General features: G+C 41.2%; 1 protein-coding gene across 2 annotated transcripts; it reads right to left on the bottom strand.

Moving 5' to 3' along the window:
* Window positions 1-4,326: 4,326 nt before the first annotated feature.
* Window positions 4,327-17,612, bottom strand: LOC134314412 (potassium voltage-gated channel subfamily G member 3-like). 2 transcript variants are annotated; one of them, XM_062995005.1, is made up of 2 exons: window positions 16,972-17,612; window positions 4,327-5,648 (listed from the first exon to the last, which is right to left on the bottom strand). In XM_062995005.1, exons 1-2 carry the CDS (start codon window positions 17,610-17,612, stop codon window positions 5,003-5,005), a joined length of 1,287 nt encoding a protein of 428 aa, XP_062851075.1. In that variant the 3' UTR covers window positions 4,327-5,002. The 2 variants fall into 2 exon arrangements, with proteins under 2 accessions (XP_062851075.1, XP_062851077.1); XM_062995007.1 differs by having other exon boundaries at window positions 17,002-17,612.
* Window positions 17,613-22,146: the final 4,534 nt, after the last annotated feature.

Here is a 22,146-nt window from a genome sequence, read left to right as displayed (position 1 = left end):
CAAACAAGCACAAGGCAAAGTAAGCGCCTGTTAAGAGTTGGTTATTAACACGAGCTAATTGAGAAATATTTTCCCAGATGATCATAAGCCTAATTATCAAGAAGATCCAGAACGTTAGACACATCTTTATTTCTGTTGAGTGTGACAATAGCTTACCCTCCAATCACAACATGTGAGTGTCTCAAGAGGAAAGCATTGTATCAGGATGACGGTAAAAGATGACGATGCTATTGAGTAATAATAATAATAATTATGATAATAATTATAATTATTATAATAATAATTATGATGAGAATAATAATAATAATAATATTATTATTATTATTATTAATAGTAATAATAATAATAATAATAATAATAATAATAATAATAATAATAGCATTAAAAGAGTAAACCTGTGCCTTCTCTTTATTAAACAGCAATGTGAAAAAAACAACATGTGAAGCCCTGGTCTAACTAATGACTGAATAATTAATAAGGACATGTATAAGTTAATAACAATCTGAGGTGTGGGTTGTGGGATGGCCTATAAAAAGGAATGCAACATTTTCTACAAACAGAGGAAATTCACTGTTTGCTATTTTCTGTAATACTGATTGTCCTGCAAAAATTCTACTAAGAGCACATTGACTAATACTACAGAGAGCAAAAAAAGTAATACATTCAAAATTTTACAAAAGAACGTACTGGGCAACAGTCCATCACCTGAAGCTTAATAGAAATTGAATATTGCAAGAAGACCATGATTAGTAACATAAATAAAAAGGAAACATTCTGTTTTAAATTACCATGCTAGCATTAAAACTTTAATCTAACTGAGATGTTTTGGCACAACCTGAAATGATTGAACCTTTTCTTCATTGCGTACATTTATTAAACAACTAAAGCAAATGTGGCTGCTAAAGATAAAAGTGTTTGTTTTTTTGTGAACTGAATAAAAATCTAATCTTATAAGTATTTAATTTAAACCCTTAAGCAATACCAGGCATGAATGTTTTATTTAAAGAAGGATAAAAATACATTTTCCTTTCTCCAAAATCTATTCCAAAAAATGTTAAGCAAGTTAATAAATCATGCATCAAACAATGTGGCCTAATAGTCCTCAGTTAATTGAAAATGTACATATATCTAAAATGCAGATCTGAACCCCATTGTGCAGATTTACTAAACAATGTCTGAGGAGGGCAAGCACAATGTCATAAATAATTAAACAAATGTAAATCAATTGCCAGACAATCATGTGGACAGAAAGCCAAGAACAAACAATGAGAGCACATGGAGCTGCAGTGTGTAGTAAATAAACCCTGACCACAACTGGCACAAAACAAATGACATGATTCAATAGGGTTGGTATTGTTCCTGCTGGGTAAAAATCAATTAGCATATTGTTTTTATTTAAAGATCGTCTTGTGTGGTCACTTTACAATAAAGCATGGCATTGGCTTCTTGATCAGATCTCAGGCCAGGAATACCCTGGACATGCACCAATCCATTGCAGGGCTTCAGCCATCACCCCCCTTCCTCCAGACACCGCCAATCACAGCCAACCTGTGCCTCAGTGGTGGTGGGCTAGCGTAATAGACCACTGCACCCCCCTGAGCACTGTGCATGAACTTGTACCTAATAAAGGGTTTACTGAGTGTGTGTGTCTATGTGTATGTACATCCACTGGTTAGTTTATAAGCTACTATAGGGCCAGTGATAGCTCAGTGGTTAAGGTACTGGACTAGTAAACAGAAGGTTGCCGGTTCAAGCCCCGCCACCACCAAGTTGCCACTGTTGGGTCCCTGAGCAAGGCCCTTAACCCTCAATTGCTCATTGTGTAAGTCGCTTTGGATGAAAGCATCTGCTAAATGCTGAAAATGTAAATACTATAGAGATATACGAGGGATCTTCAAAAAGTTTCTGCACTTTTATATTTTCAATGGAAATGTGAGGGCGGGAGGAGTAGTAACTGGTCGTGTCTAAGAGACAGAGAGAGAGAGAGCGGATTGAGCGCCATCTGATTTCCACCTTTTTGGAGTAGTACTTTGATCACAGGACCCTTTTGGCATTATATTTTTGGTTGGAGCATTATTCTCTACCCAGCACTGAATGAGGAGACCATGTTATTACCATGTGCAATTACAACGCTGGGAAGAATTCACCACTCTATTAACATCTGGTCATTGGGAGTCCTGTGGGGATATGTTTGCGTGTGTGTTCATTTATTACAAGGGATCTTCAAAAAGTTTCTGCACTTTTATATTTTCAATGGAAACGGTGAGGGTGGGAGGAGTGTTAACTGGTCGTGTCTGGGAGACTGAGAGAGAGCTTATAGTCCGCATTTAGCGCCATCTGATTTCCACCTTTTTGGACGCTCAAAGAAGCTTTAAGGGAAAGAAGATTTTCATGTGATGATGATGTGAAAGCAGCTGGGAAAAATGCATTGGAAGGTGAGTATGAAGAAAAGTGATGTCATTTGTTTTTGAAATTCTTAATACATAGAGTGTAAAAAAAAGTGTGGAAACTTTTTGAAGAACCCTCGTACTTTGTAAGTGTGCTAGGACTAGCATGCAAATTTTCCTCTAGTCTTGGAACACTATTCTCTACCCAGCACTGAATGAGGAGACCATGTTATTACCATGTGCAATTACAATGTTGAGAAGAATTCACCACCCTATTAACCCTGTTAACATCTGTTCTGTAGGCAGCTGTAGTCTAGTGGTTAAGCTACTGGAATAGTAATCAGAAGGTCACTGGTTCAAGCCCCACCACTGCCAGGTTGCTGCTGTTGGGCCCTTGAGCACGGCTCTTAGCTCTCAATTGCTCAGACTGTATACTGTCCCAGTACTATAAGTCGCTTTGGATAAAGGTGTCTGCTAAATGCTAAAAATTTACATGGTCATTGGGTGGCCTATGGGGATATGTTTGTGTGTGTGTTAATATTCTGTCATGCCATATGGAATAGAATCTAGCTTTAGCTTTTTTATAGTAAGGCTTTTAAGAAAGTGTTTTTATGTCCCACAACCAAAGGTGTAGATTTAGGAACAACACACGGTCTATTTCCTCGGCTGCTCCCGTTAGGGGTCGCCGGCCGATCGTGATCCGCATGATTGATTTGGCACAGTTTTTACGCTGGATGCCCTGGTTGACACAACCCTCCCTATTTATCCAGGCTTGGGACTGGCACTACAATGCACTGGTTTATGCATTCTAGCTTGGGTACCTATAGGACAATTCAGCGTCTCCAATTAACCTGGCTGCATGTTTTTGGACTGTGGGAGGAAACCGGAGAACCCGAAGGAAACCCACGCAGACACGTGGAGAACATGCAAACTCTGCACAGAAAGGACCCGGTCCCCACCTGGGGATCGAACCCAGGACCTTCCTGCCCACTCAGCCACTGTTCCACCCTTAAGAACAACACACAGTATGTGTCTTAAATAAGGTCGAATTACAACTCACATGTCTACACATCTTATTACACATTGAATTAACGTGGAGGTGGGCAAGTACTTTCATTGTGTAGACTGCATGGCTCATTTTACAGCTACATTTTCAGCATTTAGCAGACGCTTTTTATCCAAAGCGACTTACTGTACTGTGACAGTATATTGTCTAAGCAATTGAGGGTTAAGGGCCTTGCTCAGGGGCCCAACAGTGACAGCCTGGCAGTGGTCGTGCTTGACCCTGTGACATTTTTAATTACTAGTCCAGTACTTTAACCACTAGGCTACAACTGCCCCACTCCTAAACCCTTCAAGATTTTGACTAGTTTTCAATCCAGTCTCATCTCTGTTCTCTGTGTGTTCTCACTTTATACCTGGTTTAAATCCAACCTCAGTTTATGACAGCATGTTGGTATCTGTGTTCAAGGATCTTTCCGAACCTGCCTGAGGTCAGACAAATATAGGTTAATGTAAAGACAAGATTTTACAGATCACAGTGGAAGACATGCCTGAAGTGTCTTCACAGCTCAAGTATGAAGGCATGCTGTGCTATAGAATAGCCATGCAGGTAGTGAACTGAGATAACTGTACGCACTGCATGGTGCCTACCAAACTGTCTAACAGCCCTCATGCTCAATGGCTCTATGTTGCGTTTTAAATACATGTCAGGGCTGCATGGCTGCCTACACAGTTCCATTGCCAGCCATCTCTACTGCTTTCTTTCTGTCTCTCCTCTGCCCTCAGTTTTTTTTTTATCATCCCAGAAGGTTTTCTGTCACACAGAATTGGATTTTATGTAATTTCAATCAGTGCTTGCAGTTCACCCTGTAACACTTATATAACCATATTGACTTCTGCAAAAGCCCTGTATAATAAAAAAGTCAAAATAAAGAACTTGAGGTGAAAGAACTTAAGATTTTATTATTTTTATAACGTTTATAGGATTGCCAAGATTGTAGGATGTCTATGTGGCATGGCATTCATAAGCTAATGCATGTACGTCTTGGCTAGTGAGTGAAATGTACGTCTGTTTGGATGTTTGAAGGAAGGTTTTCAGCCTGAGGGCTCAGACAAACATGCCAAAGCTTTTGGGATTTTTGAAATATAAGCTATTATCTTTGCTGGCCTTGCTAACAGCTCTGGATGCTCAGTGACAGTAGTTACTGTTAAATAATAATAATACTAATTAAGCACAGCCAAGCTTTGTCCTGGCACACAAAGCTTTATCCTGGCGTCTGCTAACAATGAATGAATCAGAGTTGGGCTGAGTGGATAAAACATAGACCGGACCATTAACGGACCCAGAGTCCACAAGTATTTGTTCCAGCCATGCACCACAACATCATTTAGTCAAAGCAAATGGTGTGGAACAAGGCTGGAACTAATCTCTGTAGACGCCGGGTCCCTCAATGGACCGAGCTGTGTAGCCACAGGGGCAAAGCAAGCCTCTAAGCTCTACCTGAGACCAAAGTTTAGACCTGGTCAGATAATACAATTAGCCGATAGAAGTAACTGAACGTACAATTACAACTGTAGGAAAAAGTAGAACCAAAAAAAGTCAGTTGAAGATTTCAGTTGACAAACTCGGCCGAGAGGCTCCTGGGACAGCGAGCAGAGCGGAACTTGAGTTCGTGGTAGCATTGCACAAAACTGTGGTAGATGAAAGTGATGGGCAGTGCCAGCAGCACAATTCCACTCACCACGCAAAGGCCACCCAGCACGCGCCCTGGCACAGTGATGGGGTACATGTCTCCATAGCCGACAGTCGTCATGGAGATAATAACCCACCAACAGGCGGCAGGGATGCTTGCATATTCCTCGTTGCTTGAATTCAAGTCCAGGCCATGCTCAAGCAGCTGGGCCAGGGCCCCAAAAATGGCCATGGCTACACAGATGAACACCAGCAGCATGACCATCTCGCGGTAGCAGCGGCGCAGAGTCAAGCCCAACGTCTGTAAGCCAAGGAAGTGGCGGGCCAGTTTGATTACCCAGAAGATTCGCATCATGCGCAGCACGCGCAGTGTTACACCGGCCCTCTGCAGCTGAGAGTTCTCTCCGGTCAGAGCTGTCATGGTCACGGAGATGTAGTAAGGCGTGATGGCCAACAGGTCGATGATATTCAGTGGGCGACGTACAAACTCACACTTGTCACGCGACACAAGGAAGCGCACGATGCACTCTGCCGTGAACCAGCCAATGCATACCGCTTCGATGATCCTGAGCAGAGGTACAATTATAAAGAAAACATATAGAGAGATATTAACAGAGAGGAAGCCACCAACTTACTTACGGCATGAACTTGCCATGGCAATTAATGTGATATATATGAAGTAATAAGTGAAGCTTGTTTAATTAAATTTGAATCATTGGAGCAATTAAAATTAGATCCCTTATAGGGACACTACATGAAAGTGACTTGTCTTTCTGGCAATAATAATTATCATTTATTGTTTTCATTTGATTGCTTTGAAGTACAGTAATAATAATTAGTTTAGATAACAACACACTAAATAACCTTGTATTAATCCCGAATTAGCATAGACTGTATTACTCATAAGAGACATAATAGACAAGTTCATTAGTGTGAAATTGAGGTAATATCTTGCAAGCATCACTTCACAACGTTAATCATGCAGCCACCGAAGACCCTGTTAGACCTAGAAACACTTCTGCTAAAACAATGCCTTTTTTAATCATGGAGCTTTAGTCTATATGGGTTATGGCTATAATAATAATGTTTACTGATGAAAAGCTTGTAAGATCTGTCATCCAAATATTCAAAGCTACAAAGGTCACAAATGTATATTTACTTGTAAGGGACAGATATGGGACGAATGTCATGAATGACTGGGACACATAGTTCTCCTCACTCACTCTCACTCACTTTCTTAACCGCTTAGGGTCGCGGGTGGGTGCTGGGCGCATTTCCAATGGGCGCAAGGCACACAGTAACACCCTGGATGGGGCACCAGTCCATCGCAGGGCAGACACACATACACACACCCATTCACCTGTAGGGCAATTCAGTGTCTCCAATTAACCTGACTGGATGTTCTTGGACTGTAGGAGGAATCCGAAGCATGCAAACTCCGCACAGAAAGAACCCGAATACAGGACCTTCTTATTGTGAGGCGACAATGCTACCCACCGTGCCGCCCTAGTTTTCTATCTCAAAAATGTAATTAAAACTTACTATATATCACATATCTAGTGTACATCACATATACAGTAGCCTTGATTATTAGTTTGATTAATTATTAACCTCTTGTTCACGGAGGCTCGGTGGGTAGCACTGTCGCAAGGTCCTGTAGCAAGGTCCTGGTTTTAATCCTCAGGCAGGGCAGTCCGGGTCCTTTCTGTGCGGAGTTTGCATGTTCTCCCCGTGTCTGTGTGGGTTTCCTCCGGGGACTCTGGTTTCCTCCCACAGTCCAAAAACATGCAGTCAGGTTAATTGGAGACACTGAATTGCCCTATAGGTGAATGGGTGTGTGAATGTGTGTCTGCCCTGCGATGGACTGGCGCCCCATCCAGGGTGTTACTGTGTGCCTTGTGCCCATTGAAAAGCTGGGATAGGCTCCCTGGTCAACGCATTATTCCTCAACTTTGCACAGGCACCATCAATCAGCCAGCAGAGGTCGTAGCTGCATCAGTTATGATGTGTTCGAAATCTCAGCTCTGGTGTGCTAGCGTGTTTTAGCTCTGCGCCACCTGAGCGGCCTAAGCTCTGTCTTAACACTAGTTTTTTCTTTCTTTACTTAGTTACCTAAGTACACACTTCTAGAGGTAGAGTGCCATATGGCCCATGTGTGTATTCATCACTGCTTGGCATAAAACGTATCAGTGTTGCTTTACTGGCTGCATGGAACTACTGGTAAAAAATATGAACGTGATTAACACCAGGTACTTTTAAAAGTCCAGTTTACATAGATAGTTTTGATAAAAGACTATGCATTTATATATATATATTTAATATTGAGTTGCAAAATTAGGAATATTTATATTGTAAAATTCTGTATTCCTGCATTGCCACAGTGGTCAGCTTAGAAACAATGCAAATAAGTATAATTAAGTGCTTCTAGGTCTTCAGGGTTTAAAAAACAATAAAAACACAAGTCCATTTCAGAGCCCAAACAAAATTATAATGTAAGCTTGTTTGCTACTGTTTTAAATTAAGATTATTAAGCTCTTTGCAAGAATTAGATTTATATTGGGCAATCTGAAAAGGAGTCAACAGACACATGGTGATAAGAGATATACATGGTTGTGGTGTTTCTAAAAATGAACAACTAATTAAGAGAAGTTTCACCACCACTTGAATGATACGTACCATACTGATTTAAATCATTGCCAAGAATTGTTTTTTACTTATGTAAATTTGTTTGACAGGACTGACTGGAGAATGGTTTATATATCAAGTGGTGGGAAACTAATAATGATTGTCAATGACAAAGTGTACATATATAGTAAGTGCTTACTGTGCAGGCACTGAACTGGAATAAAAACAAATTTTTACAGAGAGAATATAAAAGCAATAACAACCACTGCATAATGATTTATGGATGATTTTATGTTTGCTTATGAGACAAACCTGACATCTCACCTACAAAGACTTTTATAACACAGTCAGACATAAACACACATATAAAAATAGAGGGGTGCTCGGCAGGTACCAGCACCTTCAGAACAGTCCATGTGGCAATATACATAGATATAAGACAGACAAATGAAGAGGTTAAAAAGACAAGAAAATTACTGCAAATGTGACGAAGGAAATCACAAATAGTATTTAACAGGTAATTTTTACAGGTCTGCTGGCGATTAGAAGTTCATCCTAATGAATTAAACACCTCCGATGTGACCAGTTCCCAGAACCCACCCAGGATACAAAACAAATGAGCTCAAACTAATTTCTTATTATTATCCACAATATGTTATTTAATTAGTTATATCGACCTAGCCACCATCTAAACAACATTCATTCATATGTACTAGTTCTGTACCAGCCAGAAACACACACTTATACATTTAACTGACTAGGACTGTGCTACTTTTAGCCCATAGCTTAAAATGTTAAAGTAGCCATCAATGATTCAGCACCTTGGACAGTGACTATTTTGACTGTTTGTGCATTAAAAAACTATGACCTATAAAATAACTTTGCTTTACTTTTATTAACTTTTACCACACTTAAAAAGTAAAGCACATGTAAACAGCCTTTACAAAAGACAGTGTTCAGTTTTATATGCTTTTAAGTTAATGCACTAAAAGCTCCAGTATTACACTAACATGAAATGTAAGGTCATAGTAGTTTGTACAGTCTCAGTGTTTCATACACAAACACAGGCAATGAGCATTTAGGACTTAGTAGATTGGATGCTTTAAGCCTGAAGCCCTGAACATTGAGGCCATTAGTCCAACTCAGGGTTTGTTTGTAAGATTGGTGGTATAGGCAGTCACCTAGGGCAGTATCCAAAAGGGGGCACGATTCTGTAAACAAAATATAATTGAATAAAAGCAAAACTAACTGTCTGTCTGTCTATCTATATATCTATATTCTAAATATGAAAAAAGTATTCAGACCCCTTCAGACTTTTCTGCACTTAGTGTGGATTTGATTTAGCCATTATTACTACTTTATAATAGTAATTGCCCTTATATAGTCTATATTTTTATTGTATTATTTTATATGTCTTTAGCTGTATTTACTCTGTGCCGGAGCTGCTGTTACACATAGTTTTCCACTATGGTGATCAATAAATGAATCTTGTTACCCATCAGTCTACACTTAATCACCCATAATTACAGTGTTTGAGAAATTAAAATGCAAAGCATTTTTAGAGCACATTTAAAGTGACCATTGGGTTCTTTTTTACAATACTGACCAAAGCCCTTCATGCTCTGATGTCCAATTTGACCAGATGGCCAACTTTAGTTTGTGTGTTGACTTAAGGGTGATAAATTACCCACCTCTAAATTTAATAGCAAAATAACCCCCTACATGATAATTATTCAACTTGAAATTTGATGTCTTTTTTTAATGACCCCAGATATACAGTGTATCACAAAAGTGAGTACACCCCTCACATTTCTGCAAATATTTCATTATATCTTTTCATGGGACAACACTATAGACATGAAACTTGGATATAACTTAGAGTAGTCAGTGTACAGCTTGTATAGCAGTGTAGATTTACTGTCTTCTGAAAATAACTCAACACACAGCCATTAATGTCTAAATAGCTGGCAACATAAGTGAGTACACCCCACAGTGAACATGTCCAAATTGTGCCCAAATGTGTCGTTGTCCCTCCCTGGTGTCATGTGTCAAGGTCCCAGGTGTCAATGGGGAGCAGGGCTGTTAAATTTGGTGTTTTGGGTACAATTCTCTCATACTGGCCACTGGATATTCAACATGGCACCTCATGGCAAAGAACTCTCTGAGGATGTGAGAAATAGAATTGTTGCTCTCCACAAAGATGGCCTGGGCTATAAGAAGATTGCTAACACCCTGAAACTGAGCTACAGCATGGTGGCCAAGGTCATACAGCGGTTTTCCAGGACAGGTTCCACTCGGAACAGGCTTCGCCAGGGTCGACCAAAGAAGTTGAGTCCACGTGTTCGGCGTCATATCCAGAGGTTGGCTTTAAAAAATAGACACATGAGTGCTGCCAGCATTGCTGCAGAGGTTGAAGACGTGGGAGGTCAGCCTGTCAGTGCTCAGACCATACGCCGCACACTGCATCAACTCAGTCTGCATGGTCTTCATCCCAGAAGGAAGCTGACGCACAAGAAAGCCCGCAAACAGTTTGCTGAAGACAAGCAGTCCAAGAACATGGATTACTGGAATGCCCTGTGGTGACCAAGATAAACTTGTTTGGCTCAGATGGTGTCCAGCATGTGTGGTGGCGCCCTGGTGAGAAGTACCAAGACAACTGTATCTTGCCTACAGTCAAGCATGGTGGTGGTAGCATCATGGTCTTGGGCTGCATGAGTGTTGCTGGCACTGGGAAGCTGCAGTTCATTGAGGGAAACATGAATTCCAACATGTACTGTGACATTCTGAAACAGAGCATGATCCCCTCCCTTCGAAAACTGGGCCTCATGGCAGTTTTCCAACAGGATAACGACCCCAAACACAACCTCCAAGATGACAACTGCCTTGCTGAGGAAGCTGAAGGTAAAGGTGATGGACTAAACCCAATTGAGCACCTGTGGCGCATCCTCAAGTGGAAGGTGGAGGAGTTCAAGGTGTCTAACATCCACCAGCTCCGTGATGTCATCATGGAGGAGTGGAAGAGGATTCCAGTAGCAACCTGTGCAGCTCTGGTGAATTCCATGCCCAGGAGGGTTAAGGCAGTGCTGGATAATAATGGTGGTCACACAAAATATTGACACTTTGGGCACAATTTGGACATGTTCACTGTGGGGTGTACTCACTTATGTTGCCAGCCATTTAGACATTAATGGCTGTGTGTTGAGTTATTTTCAGAAGACAGTAAATCTACACTGCTATACAAGTTGTACACTGACTACTCTAAGTTATATCCAAGTTTTATTTCTATAGTGTTGTCCCATGAAAAGATATAATAAAATATTTGCAGAAATGTGAGGGGTGTACTCACTTTTGTGATACACTGTATATATATATATCCTTGCCTTGATCTTTAACCTTGGAGATCCACAGACAGTTCCTCAGACTTTGTGGCTTGTTTTTATGGTTCTGACAATGTTAAGTAAATTTGGGAAATTATTAATACAGGTGATTCCTTTCCAAACTATGTTGAATAAATTCAAATTGCAACAGGTTGACTCCAATTGCGTTCAAGTCTCATATCAAGGACAACTACATTTACATTTTCGGCATTTAGCAGACGCTTTTATCCAAAGCGACTTACAGTTGTGACAGTATACAATCTAAGCAATTGAGGGTTAGGGGCCTTGCTCAAGGGCCCAACAGTGGCAACCTGGCAGTGGTGGGGTTTGAACCAGCAACCTTCTGATTACTGATCCAGTACCTTAACCACTAGGCTACAACTGCCAACAAAATTAAATCTTGATCTTGATGCCCTCATATACATATCACCAATTCACCTGTACATAGTGAAATGTATCAAATGGTGTAACTTGAAAATTCTATACACTTTGTTACTCTTATTTTACCCCAACCTAAGTTTATTTTTTTAGTTTATTGCAGGCATTAAATTTAAAACTTGCTTATATTTCTAAAATATATAGTTTGTTGTGTCTTTATTAAATAATATGTGCATTTTGTTGATAACGTGTCAGTCTGATTCTGGACAGGTGAGGTTTTACATTTTCAGCATTTAGCAGACGATTTTATCCAAAGCGACTTACAGCTGTGACAGTATATTATCTTAGCAATTAGGGGTTAAGAACCTTGCTCAAGGGCACAACAGTGGCAACCTGGTAGTGGTGGGGCTTGAACCAGTGACCTTTTGATTACTAGTCCAGTACCTTAACCACTGGGCTAAAATTCCCTAGGTTTTGAGTGGTAATTTAGTGAATGTAGAAAAACAAATTCTTTCGGTTCACTTGCCATCCATTTCCTTGATTTTGACCTTATGTAACCCCATGCAAGAGCTCTTTGTTCTGTTTAGTAGTATGGCAGCATGATATCTGTGTGGATGCGTGATGTAAGTTTATTTTTTGGGTTAATTTATGTTTAGTTACAATTATTGTGAAACATTGTTAATATTTGTTTGTTTTTGCTTTTTTTTGTTTTCTAGTGCATGTAAACCATCCAAATTATGAGATTTGTGACTGTGATGGGTGAAACTGTCTATGTAATCAGGCTTTGTGGACATTGAGCCATTTCAAGTAGAGGCTGCAATCCTTAGTAAAAAAGAAAACTTTGCAAATTCTTCTGTGTTCTGTGTTTTTATCAAACACCCCACAGTGTTTACTCCACCTCACATTAAATATCCTTCTGAGCTGTTACAGTGATTCTTGGACTATGTGTAATATTGTCACACAAACCTGCAAATAAATTGAACACTACTTATGTAAAGTTGTTTTAGGAGTATATTATACTATATTTTACTGTATACTGTATATATACAATTTAGGCCGTCTTAGAGGAGTCACATATCAGAGAAGGAGGGGACTCGAGTCTGCAACTCAAATGACCCGTGACTCGACCCGTGACTCGCAAAAATTGACTTGTGGACAACAAAAGTCAGCAACATTAGTTACGTGTGACAATTATAGATAAATATATATATATGTGGGTGTGTATGTGTATATTATATATACATATATATATATATATATATATATATACGTACTGTATATATATATATATATATATATATATATATATATATATATACAGTGTATCACAAAAGTGAGTACACCCCTCACATTTCTGCAAATATTTTATTATATCTTTTCATGGGACAACACTATAGAAATAAAACTTGGATATAACTTAGAGTAGTCCGTGTACAACTTGTATAGCAGTGTAGATTTACTGTCTTCTGAAAATAACTCAACACAGCCATTAATGTCTAAATAGCTGGCAACACAAGTGAGTACACCCCACAGTGAACATGTCCAAATTGTGCCCAAAGTGTCAATATTTTGTGTGACCACCATTATTATCCAGCACTGCCTTAACCCTCCTGGGCATGGAATTCACCAGAGCTGCACAGGTTGCTACTGGAATCCTCTTCCACCCCTCCATGATGACATCACGGAGCTGGTGGATGTTAGACACCTTGAACTCCTCCACCTTCCACTTGAGGATGCGCCACAGGTGCCCAATTGGGTTTAGTCCATCACCTTTACCTTCAGCTTCCTCAGCAAGGCAGTTGTCATCTTGGAGGTTGTGTTTGGGGTCGTTATCCTGTTGGAAAACTGCCATGAGGCCCAGTTTTCGAAGGGAGGGGATCATGCTCTGTTTCAGAATGTCACAGTACATGTTGGAATTCATGTTTCCCTCAATGAACTGCAGCTCCCCAGTGCCAGCAACACTCATGCAGCCCAAGACCATGATGCTACCACCACCATGCTTGACTGTAGGCAACATACAGTTGTCTTGGTACTTCTCACCAGGGCGCCGCCACACATGCTGGACACCATCTGAGCCAAACAAGTTTATCTTGGTCTCGTCAGACCACAGGGCATTCCAGTAATCCATGTTCTTGGACTGCTTGTCTTCAGCAAACTGTTTGCGGGCTTTCTTGTGCGTCAGCTTCCTTCTGGGATGACGACCATGCAGACCGAGTTGATGCAGTGTGCGGCGTATGGTCTGAGCACTGACAGGCTGACCTCCCACGTCTTCAACCTCTGCAGCAATGCTGGCAGCACTCATGTGTCTATTTTTTAAAGCCAACCTCTGGATATGACGCCGAACACGTGGACTCAACTTCTTTGGTCGACCCTGGCGAAGCCTGTTCCGAGTGGAACCTGTCCTGGAAAACCGCTGTATGACCTTGGCCACCATGCTGTAGCTCAGTTTCAGGGTGTTAGCAATCTTTTTATAGCCCAGGCCATCTTTGTGGAGAGCAACAATTCTATTTCTCACATCCTCAGAGAGTTCTTTGCCATGAGGTGCCATGTTGAATATCCAGTGGCCAGTATGAGAGAATTGTACCCAAAACACCAAATTTAACAGCCCTGCTCCCCATTTACACCTGGGACCTTGACACATGACACCAGGGAGGGACAACGACACATTTGGGCACAATTTGGACATGTTCACTGTGGGGTGTACTCACTTATGTTGCCAGCTATTTAGACATTAATGGCTGTGTGTTGAGTTATTTTCAGAAGACAGTAAATCTACACTGCTATACAAGCTGTACACTGACTATTCTAAGTTATATCCAAGTTTCATGTCTATAGTGTTGTCCCATGAAAAGATATAATGAAATATTTGCAGACATGTGAGGGGTGTACTCACTTTTGTGATACACTGTATATATATATATAATTTTTTTTTTTATTTTTTTTTTATTTTTTTTTTATATACTGTATATATATATATATATATATATATATACAGTGTATCACAAAAGTGAGTACACCCCTCACATTTCTGCAAATATTTCATTATATCTTTTCATGGGACAACACTATAGACATGAAACTTGGATATAACTTAGAGTAGTCAGTGTACAACTTGTATAGCAGTGTAGATTTACTGTCTTCTGAAAATAACTCAACACACAGCCATTAATGTCTAAATGGCTGGCAACATAAGTGAGTACACCCCACAGTGAACATGTCCAAATTGTGCCCAAAGTGTCAATATTTTGTGTGACCACCATTATTATCCAGCACTGCCTTAACCCTCCTGGGCATGGAATTCACCAGAGCTGCACAGGTTGCTACTGGAATCCTCTTCCACTCCTCCATGATGACATCACGGAGCTGGTGGATGTTAGACACCTTGAACTCCTCCACCTTCCACTTGAGGATGCGCCACAGGTGCTCAATTGGGTTTAGTCCATCACCTTTACCTTCAGCTTCCTCAGCAAGGCAGTTGTCATCTTGGAGGTTGTGTTTGGGGTCGTTATCCTGTTGGAAAACTGCCATGAGGCCCAGTTTTCGAAGGGAGGGGATCATGCTCTGTTTCAGAATGTCACAGTACATGTTGGAATTCATGTTTCCCTCAATGAACTGCAGCTTCCCAGTGCCAGCAACACTCATGCAGCCCAAGACCATGATGCTACCACCACCATGCTTGGCTGTAGGCAAGATACAGTTGTCTTGGTACTTCTCACCAGGGCGCCGCCACACATGCTGGACACCATCTGAGCCAAACAAGTTTATCTTGGTCTCGTCAGACCACAGGGCATTCCAGTAATCCATGTTCTTGGACTGCTTGTCTTCAGCAAACTGTTTGCGGGCTTTCTTGTGCGTCAGCTTCCTTCTGGGATGACGACCATGCAGACCGAGTTGATGCAGTGTGCGGCGTATGGTCTGAGCACTGACAGGCTGACCTCCCACGTCTTCAACCTCTGCAGCAATGCTGGCAGCACTCATGTGTCTATTTTTTAAAAGCCAACCTCTGGATATGACGCCGAACACGTGGACTCAACTTCTTTGGTCGACCCTGGTGAAGCCTGTTCCGAGTGGAACCTGTCCTGGAAAACCACTGTATGACTTTGGCCACCATGCTGTCGCTCAGTTTCAGGGTGTTAGCAATCTTCTTATAGCCCAGGCCATCTTTGTGGAGAGCAACAATTCTATTTCTCACATCCTCAGAGAGTTCTTTGCCATGAGGTGCCATGTTGAATATCCAGTGGCCAGTATGAGAGAATTGTACCCAAAACACCAAATTTAACAGCCCTGCTCCCCATTCACACCTGGGACCTTGACACATGACACCAGGGAGGGACAACGACACATTTGGGCACAATTTGGACATGTTCACTGTGGGGTGTACTCACTTATGTTGCCAGCTATTTAGACATTAATGGCTGTGTGTTGAGTTATTTTCAGAAGACAGTAAATCTACACTGCTATACAAGCTGTACACTGACTACTCTAAGTTATATCCAAGTTTCATGTCTATAGTGTTGTCCCATTAAAAGATATAATGAAATATTTGCAGAAATGTGAGGGGTGTACTCACTTTTGTGATACACTGTATATGATCCGACATCATTCTGATCATGTCATTTTCTGTTCTATAATAACGCTCCGGCCATTTTAACCCGCAACACACGCAGTGGGTAAATGTTCCAGCCAGCTTCCGGTGTAGTGATGAAGCGTCGCTCCCTACTTAAAATGGTGGAATACCCTGCTTTTAACTGGTACCTAGGAAAGTAAAGGCACTAAGTAAAACTGCAAAATACAGTTGCTAATCTGTTGTTGTTTTTATCTGAACTCACATATTATTTGTTTATTTATATGCTACATTTCCAATATATGTTTTGTGTATATTATATTGACTCATGACTTGACTGGGACTCTAGCCTAAAGACTCGTGACTTGACTCGGACTCTAGCCTAAAGACTCGTGACTCGACTCAGACTCTAGCCTAAAGACTTGTGACTCGTATTCTGTGACTTGTGAACATCTCTGTCACATATGGAGATTTTTTATTGAATATAAAAGTATTATACCAGAGCTTTGAATAGAGAATTACTTGTAATATATTTATCTTAGAATTCTTTAAAACTAAAGCAACGATGTCACTGTCTGTAACATGCAGGTAAAAAACATTACTTCCAAAAACCAGTCTAGAAGCATGAACTGGAAATTAATGATCTATCAGTAAAAATTGATCTGCTTGATACAGGCATTGACATTGATGGTTGTCAAACCAAGTTATTAGAAAAAAAGCTTTGTTTGTATATGAGTGTTCTCTTCTAAGTACTTTAAAGTATTTAAATCCAAGTACTGACGTTTAAGAACTAGGACAGAACACAAGACATAACACAAGTGAGCCGGCTTGGAAACGTGCAGCTTGTGTCTTGTCACATCATGCACAACCGCAAAACGTGCTTTCACAATTATCCAGCAATGCACCGAGCATAAAAAGTTAGAACTAGAATAAAGTTATAAATACCCTGCAGGATGGTCTAAAGACTCTGTGTACCTGTGCTCCTCCACCATGTTATCGTCGTCTGTTTCCCAGTCGGGCAGAGTGCTGGCGCACAGCATGACCATGGACACGATAACGAACAGCACGGACACCGAGGCGAGGATTTGCGCGGCTATGGAGGACGCGGGTTCTTCGAAGGTCCTGCGCATGCGCTCGAGCCACTTAGGGTCCCGGCGCCTTTGCTGCGTTTGGGTCTCTTGGTCGTCTCGGTCCTCGGGGGGCCGTTCTTCCTCGCTGAAGTGCGTGCATGAGTCGGACATGCGGTCGTCCAGGCGCCTTTGGCAGCACATCTCCAGGTCCGAGCTTTCCAAACCCCAGTAAAGCATCTCGTTGTAGAAGGAGAGCTCGCACATGCGCGGCACCAGGCGCAGTTTACCGTGCTTCACGTAGAGCATTAGGAACCCGAAAGCTTCTGCGTGCCGGTCGAAAAAGAACTCGTTGCGCTCGCGGTCGTAATCGTCGCACACCTCGAGCACCTCGCGCTCGGACGCGCAGCTGTGCAGGCGGCTCACTCTTCTTAAAGGAAAGTCCTTCAGCACATCCTTCTGAAAAGCGTAGCGCGTGCCGCCCACGTTCAGGATGCAAACACTCGCACCGAACTTCATCCTGTGCGGCTGTCAGCGTGCGCACCCCTCAAAAGTGCCATTCTCCAAGAAACTCAGATAGGAGTTGATCCTAGAGCGCATTTCTGGTCCTCCGGATGACGAGGAGGATTTTTGGATGATCCCCGTGCGAGCTCTGTGGACGTTTGATTCGTCTGGACAACTTGGACACGGGAGCGAGGACACGACAGCAACTGCGGAGGCGCGCGCTGTTCCCTGCGCCGCCGTGCAGCCGCTTACACTGAAGGACGAGTGATGTCAGACACACACACACACACACACACACACACGCACGCACACACACACACACACACACACAGGTGGAAAGAGTACTAAAATATTCTACTCAAGTAAAAGTACTATTACTTTTATGAATTTTTACTTACATTTACATTTTCAGCATTTAGCAGATGCCTTTATCCAAAGCGACTTACATTAGTTACATTATACAGTTTGAGCAATTGAGGGTTAAGGGCCTTGCTCAAGGGCCCAACAGCAGCAACCTGGCAGTGGTGGGGCTTGAACCAGCGACTCTCTGATCACCAGTCCAGTACCTTAACCACTAGGCTACAGCTGGCCCTTAAGTATGAGTAGGGCGGCACGGTGGCTAAGTGGGTAGCACTGTCGCCTCACAGCAAGAAGGTCCTGGGTTCGATCCCCAGGTGGGGTGGTCCGGGTCCTTTCTATGTGGTGTCTGTGTGGGTTTCCTCCTGGTGCTCCGGTTTCCTCCCACAGTCCAAAGACATGCAAGTGAGGTGAATTGGAGACACTCAATTGTCCAAGAGTTTGATATAAACTTGTGTGAAGTAATGAACCTTGTGTAATGAGTAACAATCGTTCCTGTCATGAATGTAACCAAAAGTGTGGAACATGACGTTAAAATCCTAATAAACAAACAAACAAACAAACAACTGAAGTATGAGTAAAGTTACTAGTCTAAAAATCTACTCAAGTAAAAAGTAACTCCATTTAACTACATTAAAATGTAGTCAGAGTAAACGTTACTTAGTTACTTTTTTACCAGGAGAGGGTGTTTCTCCTGTGTAATGTAAACAGCACAAGTGGATATATCTCACAATAGTTGTTTTTAATTAAAATACACTACCTGACCAAAAAAAAGGTCACCACCTGGATTTAACTAAGCAAATAGGTAAGAGCCTCCCATTGGATAATTACTGCATGGGTGATATGTTTCAGCTGGCAACAAGTTATTTAACCCTAACTGATGCAGTGAGTAGCTTCTCATTTGTTAAACAACCATGTTGAAAGACACATCCTGTGGTCGTGGAAAAGATGTTAATCTGTTTCAGAAGGGTCAAATTATTGGCATGCATCAAGCAGAGAAAACATCTAAGGAGAAGCTGAAACTACTAAAATCGGGTTAAGAACTGTCCAACGCATTATTAAAAAGTGGAAGGACAGTGGGGAAACATCATCTTCGAGGAAGGAATGTGGTCGGAAAAAAATCGTGATCGGCGATCACTTAAACGTTTGGTGAAATCAAATGGTAGAAAAACTACAGTAGAAACTACGCTGTTTTTAAATCACTCCTAAAAACATACCTTTATAAGCTGGCATTTGAACAGTTAAGAGCTGTGGTAATTACAATTGTTTAGTCTATTTTTATGTTTTATTACTCTGTCTCTTACTCTGTATTTTTATTTGTTTTTACTTTTTTTAACATAATGTTGTCTTATGTATGCTTGTTCGATGTACAGCACTTTGGTCAATGTAAGTTGTTTTAAGAGTGCTTTATAAATAAAATTTACGTACTTACTTAGAACTCAGGGATATGATTAATAGTGAAAGTAAGAGCATTTCCACACGCACAATGTGAATGGAATTCAAGGGATTGGGACCAAACAGCTGTGTAGCCTTAAGAAAACCACTTGTCTGTGAGGCTAACCGGCAAAAACAGCTTCAATTTGCTAGGGAGCATAAAGATTGGACTCTGGAGCAATGGAAGAAGGTCATGTGGTCTGATGAGTCCAGATTTACCCTGTTCCAGAGTGATGGGCGCATCAGAGTAAGAAGAGAGGTGGCTGAAGTGATGCACCCATCATGCCTAGTGCCTACCGTACAAGCCTGTGGGGGCAGTGCTATGATCTGGGGTTGCTGCAGTTGGTCAGGTCTAGGTTCAGCAACGTTATGTGAGAATGTAAGAATGAGGTCAGCTGACTACCTGAATATACTGAACGACCAGGTTATTCCATCAATGGATTTTTTCTTCCCTGATGGCACGGGCATATTCCAAGATGACAATGCCAGGATTCATCGGGCTCAAATTGTGAAAGAGTGGTTCAGGGAGCATGAGACATCATTTTCACACATGGATTGGCCACCACCAGACCTGAACCCCATTGAGAATCTTTGGGATGTGCTGGAGAAGATGTGCAGTGGTCCAAATCTCCCATCATCAATACAAGATCTTGGGGAAAAATTAATGCAACTCTGGACAGAAATAAATGTTGTGACATTGCAGAAGCTTGTGGAAACGATGCCACAGCGAATGCATGCCGTAATAAAAAACATGTTGATACAATATTTAAAACATTTAGGGATGTGTAATGTGTCATTTTAGTACAGACCATCCCATAAAACTTTTTCAAACTGTATAACCACTGAAGTTGGCATTAATTGTGGATTCTATAGACCAGCCTACTTTTCATCACCAACAAATACCAAACAACAGTCATACTGCAAATCTCATAACTCAAAACAAGTCAAGGTTACAAGTGTTGTGACTTTCACTAAATGACCCAAAGAAAACCTTCAAGATGTAAGATAAAACTTTGCCATTCTTTGACATCAGACTATTTTATCAAATAACGAAACATCAAACGCCAAACATGTTAAACTTTTAAAATCGCCATTCCCTACTCTGTACCTAGATTACAGCTCCTTTATTTTAGCACCAGTTTATTTTCCATCGCAGAATTCACTGCAGCAGTTTCCCAGACCCGATTTTTTTAGCGTTTTTTTTTTTTTTTACTCAGTAACGGATGTTATTTCAAAATGTAGTGAATTACAATTGTTAATACAAAACATACTTAAATAAAAGTAAAATTACTGATTGTAAAATGTACTTTAAAAAGTACAAGTACACACAAAAAACTACTCACGTCACGTGTCACGTGAGTAAATGTAATTTGTTACTTTCCACCTCTGCACACACACACACACACACACACACACACACACACACACACAATTTGACTTGTACTAAAAGTGTACAGTGTTGTGTGGTTTGCCCAAGTAACAGCCAAGATCGGAACGTGACAGTAGGCAGCCAGGTACCTCAGTAAATGCCCAAAACATAAAAAAACAACAGTTTTTACGTAACACTTATATTTGTGAACTTTTTTTACTTTTATTTGCCAAAACTGTGGGGAATTTTTTTTTCCTGGAGGCAAATTTACTGGGACTGTCAACGCTAACTGCAGAGCATTACTAAAATTTGGATGCAAAGACCCAGTTTCTCTATATTCTCTCTATTCTCTACTAAATTTTATTGAATGTGCCTAAGGTCAACTAACTGTCAGAATGGCTGCCCATAGTGCTCTGTCCCACAATCCTAATTTACCCTACATACTAGGGATCTTCAAAAAGTTTCCGCACTTTTATATTTTCATTGGAAACTGTGAGGTTGGGAGGAGTAGTAATTGGTCGTGTCTGAGAGACTGAGAGAGAACTTATAGTCCGGAGTTAGCGGCATCTGATTTTCACCTTTTTGGACCGCTCAAAGAAGCTTTGAGGAAAAGAAGATTTTCATGTGATGATGCTGTGAAAGCAGCGGTGCATGTGTGGCTACGCGCTCAACCAAAAACATTTTTTGCTGATGGCATTTAAAAGTTGGTACGACGCTGGGAAAAATGCATCGGAAGGTGACTATGTAGAAAAGTGAATTTGTTTTTGAAATTCTTAGAGTTAAAAAGAGTGAAGACCCTCATACATACATACTTACATCAGCCATAACATTAAAACCACCTCTCTGTTTCTACACACATGTCCATTTTATCAGCTTCACTTACCATATAGAAGCATTTTGTAGTTCTACAATTACTGACTCTAGTCCATCTGTTTCTCTGCATGCTTTGTTTTGCCCTTTCATGCTGTTCTTCAAAGGTCAGGACTCTCCCAGGACCACTACAGAGCAGGTATTATTTGGGTGGTGGATCATTCTCAGCACTGCAGTGACACTGACATGGTGGTGTGTTAGTGTGTGTTGTGCTGGTATGAGTGGATAAGTTTTTAAACACCTCACTGTCACTGCTGGACTGAGAATAGTCCACCAACCAAAAATATATCCAGCCAACAGTGCCCTGTGGGCAGCGTTCTGTGACCACTGATGAAGGTCTAGAAGATGACCAACTCAAACAGCAGCAACAGATGAGCAATCGTCTCTGACTTTACATGGTACGGTATTTAAAAACTTCAGCAGTGCTGCTGTGGCTGATCCATTCATACCAGCACAACACACACTAACACACCACCACCATGTCAGTGTCACTGCAGTGCTGAGAATCATCCACCACCT

The sequence above is a fragment of the Trichomycterus rosablanca genome, chromosome 5, assembly GCF_030014385.1.
Source record: "Trichomycterus rosablanca isolate fTriRos1 chromosome 5, fTriRos1.hap1, whole genome shotgun sequence".
NCBI lineage: Eukaryota > Metazoa > Chordata > Actinopteri > Siluriformes > Trichomycteridae > Trichomycterus > Trichomycterus rosablanca.
This window is presented reverse-complemented; position numbering and strand designations above follow the sequence as displayed.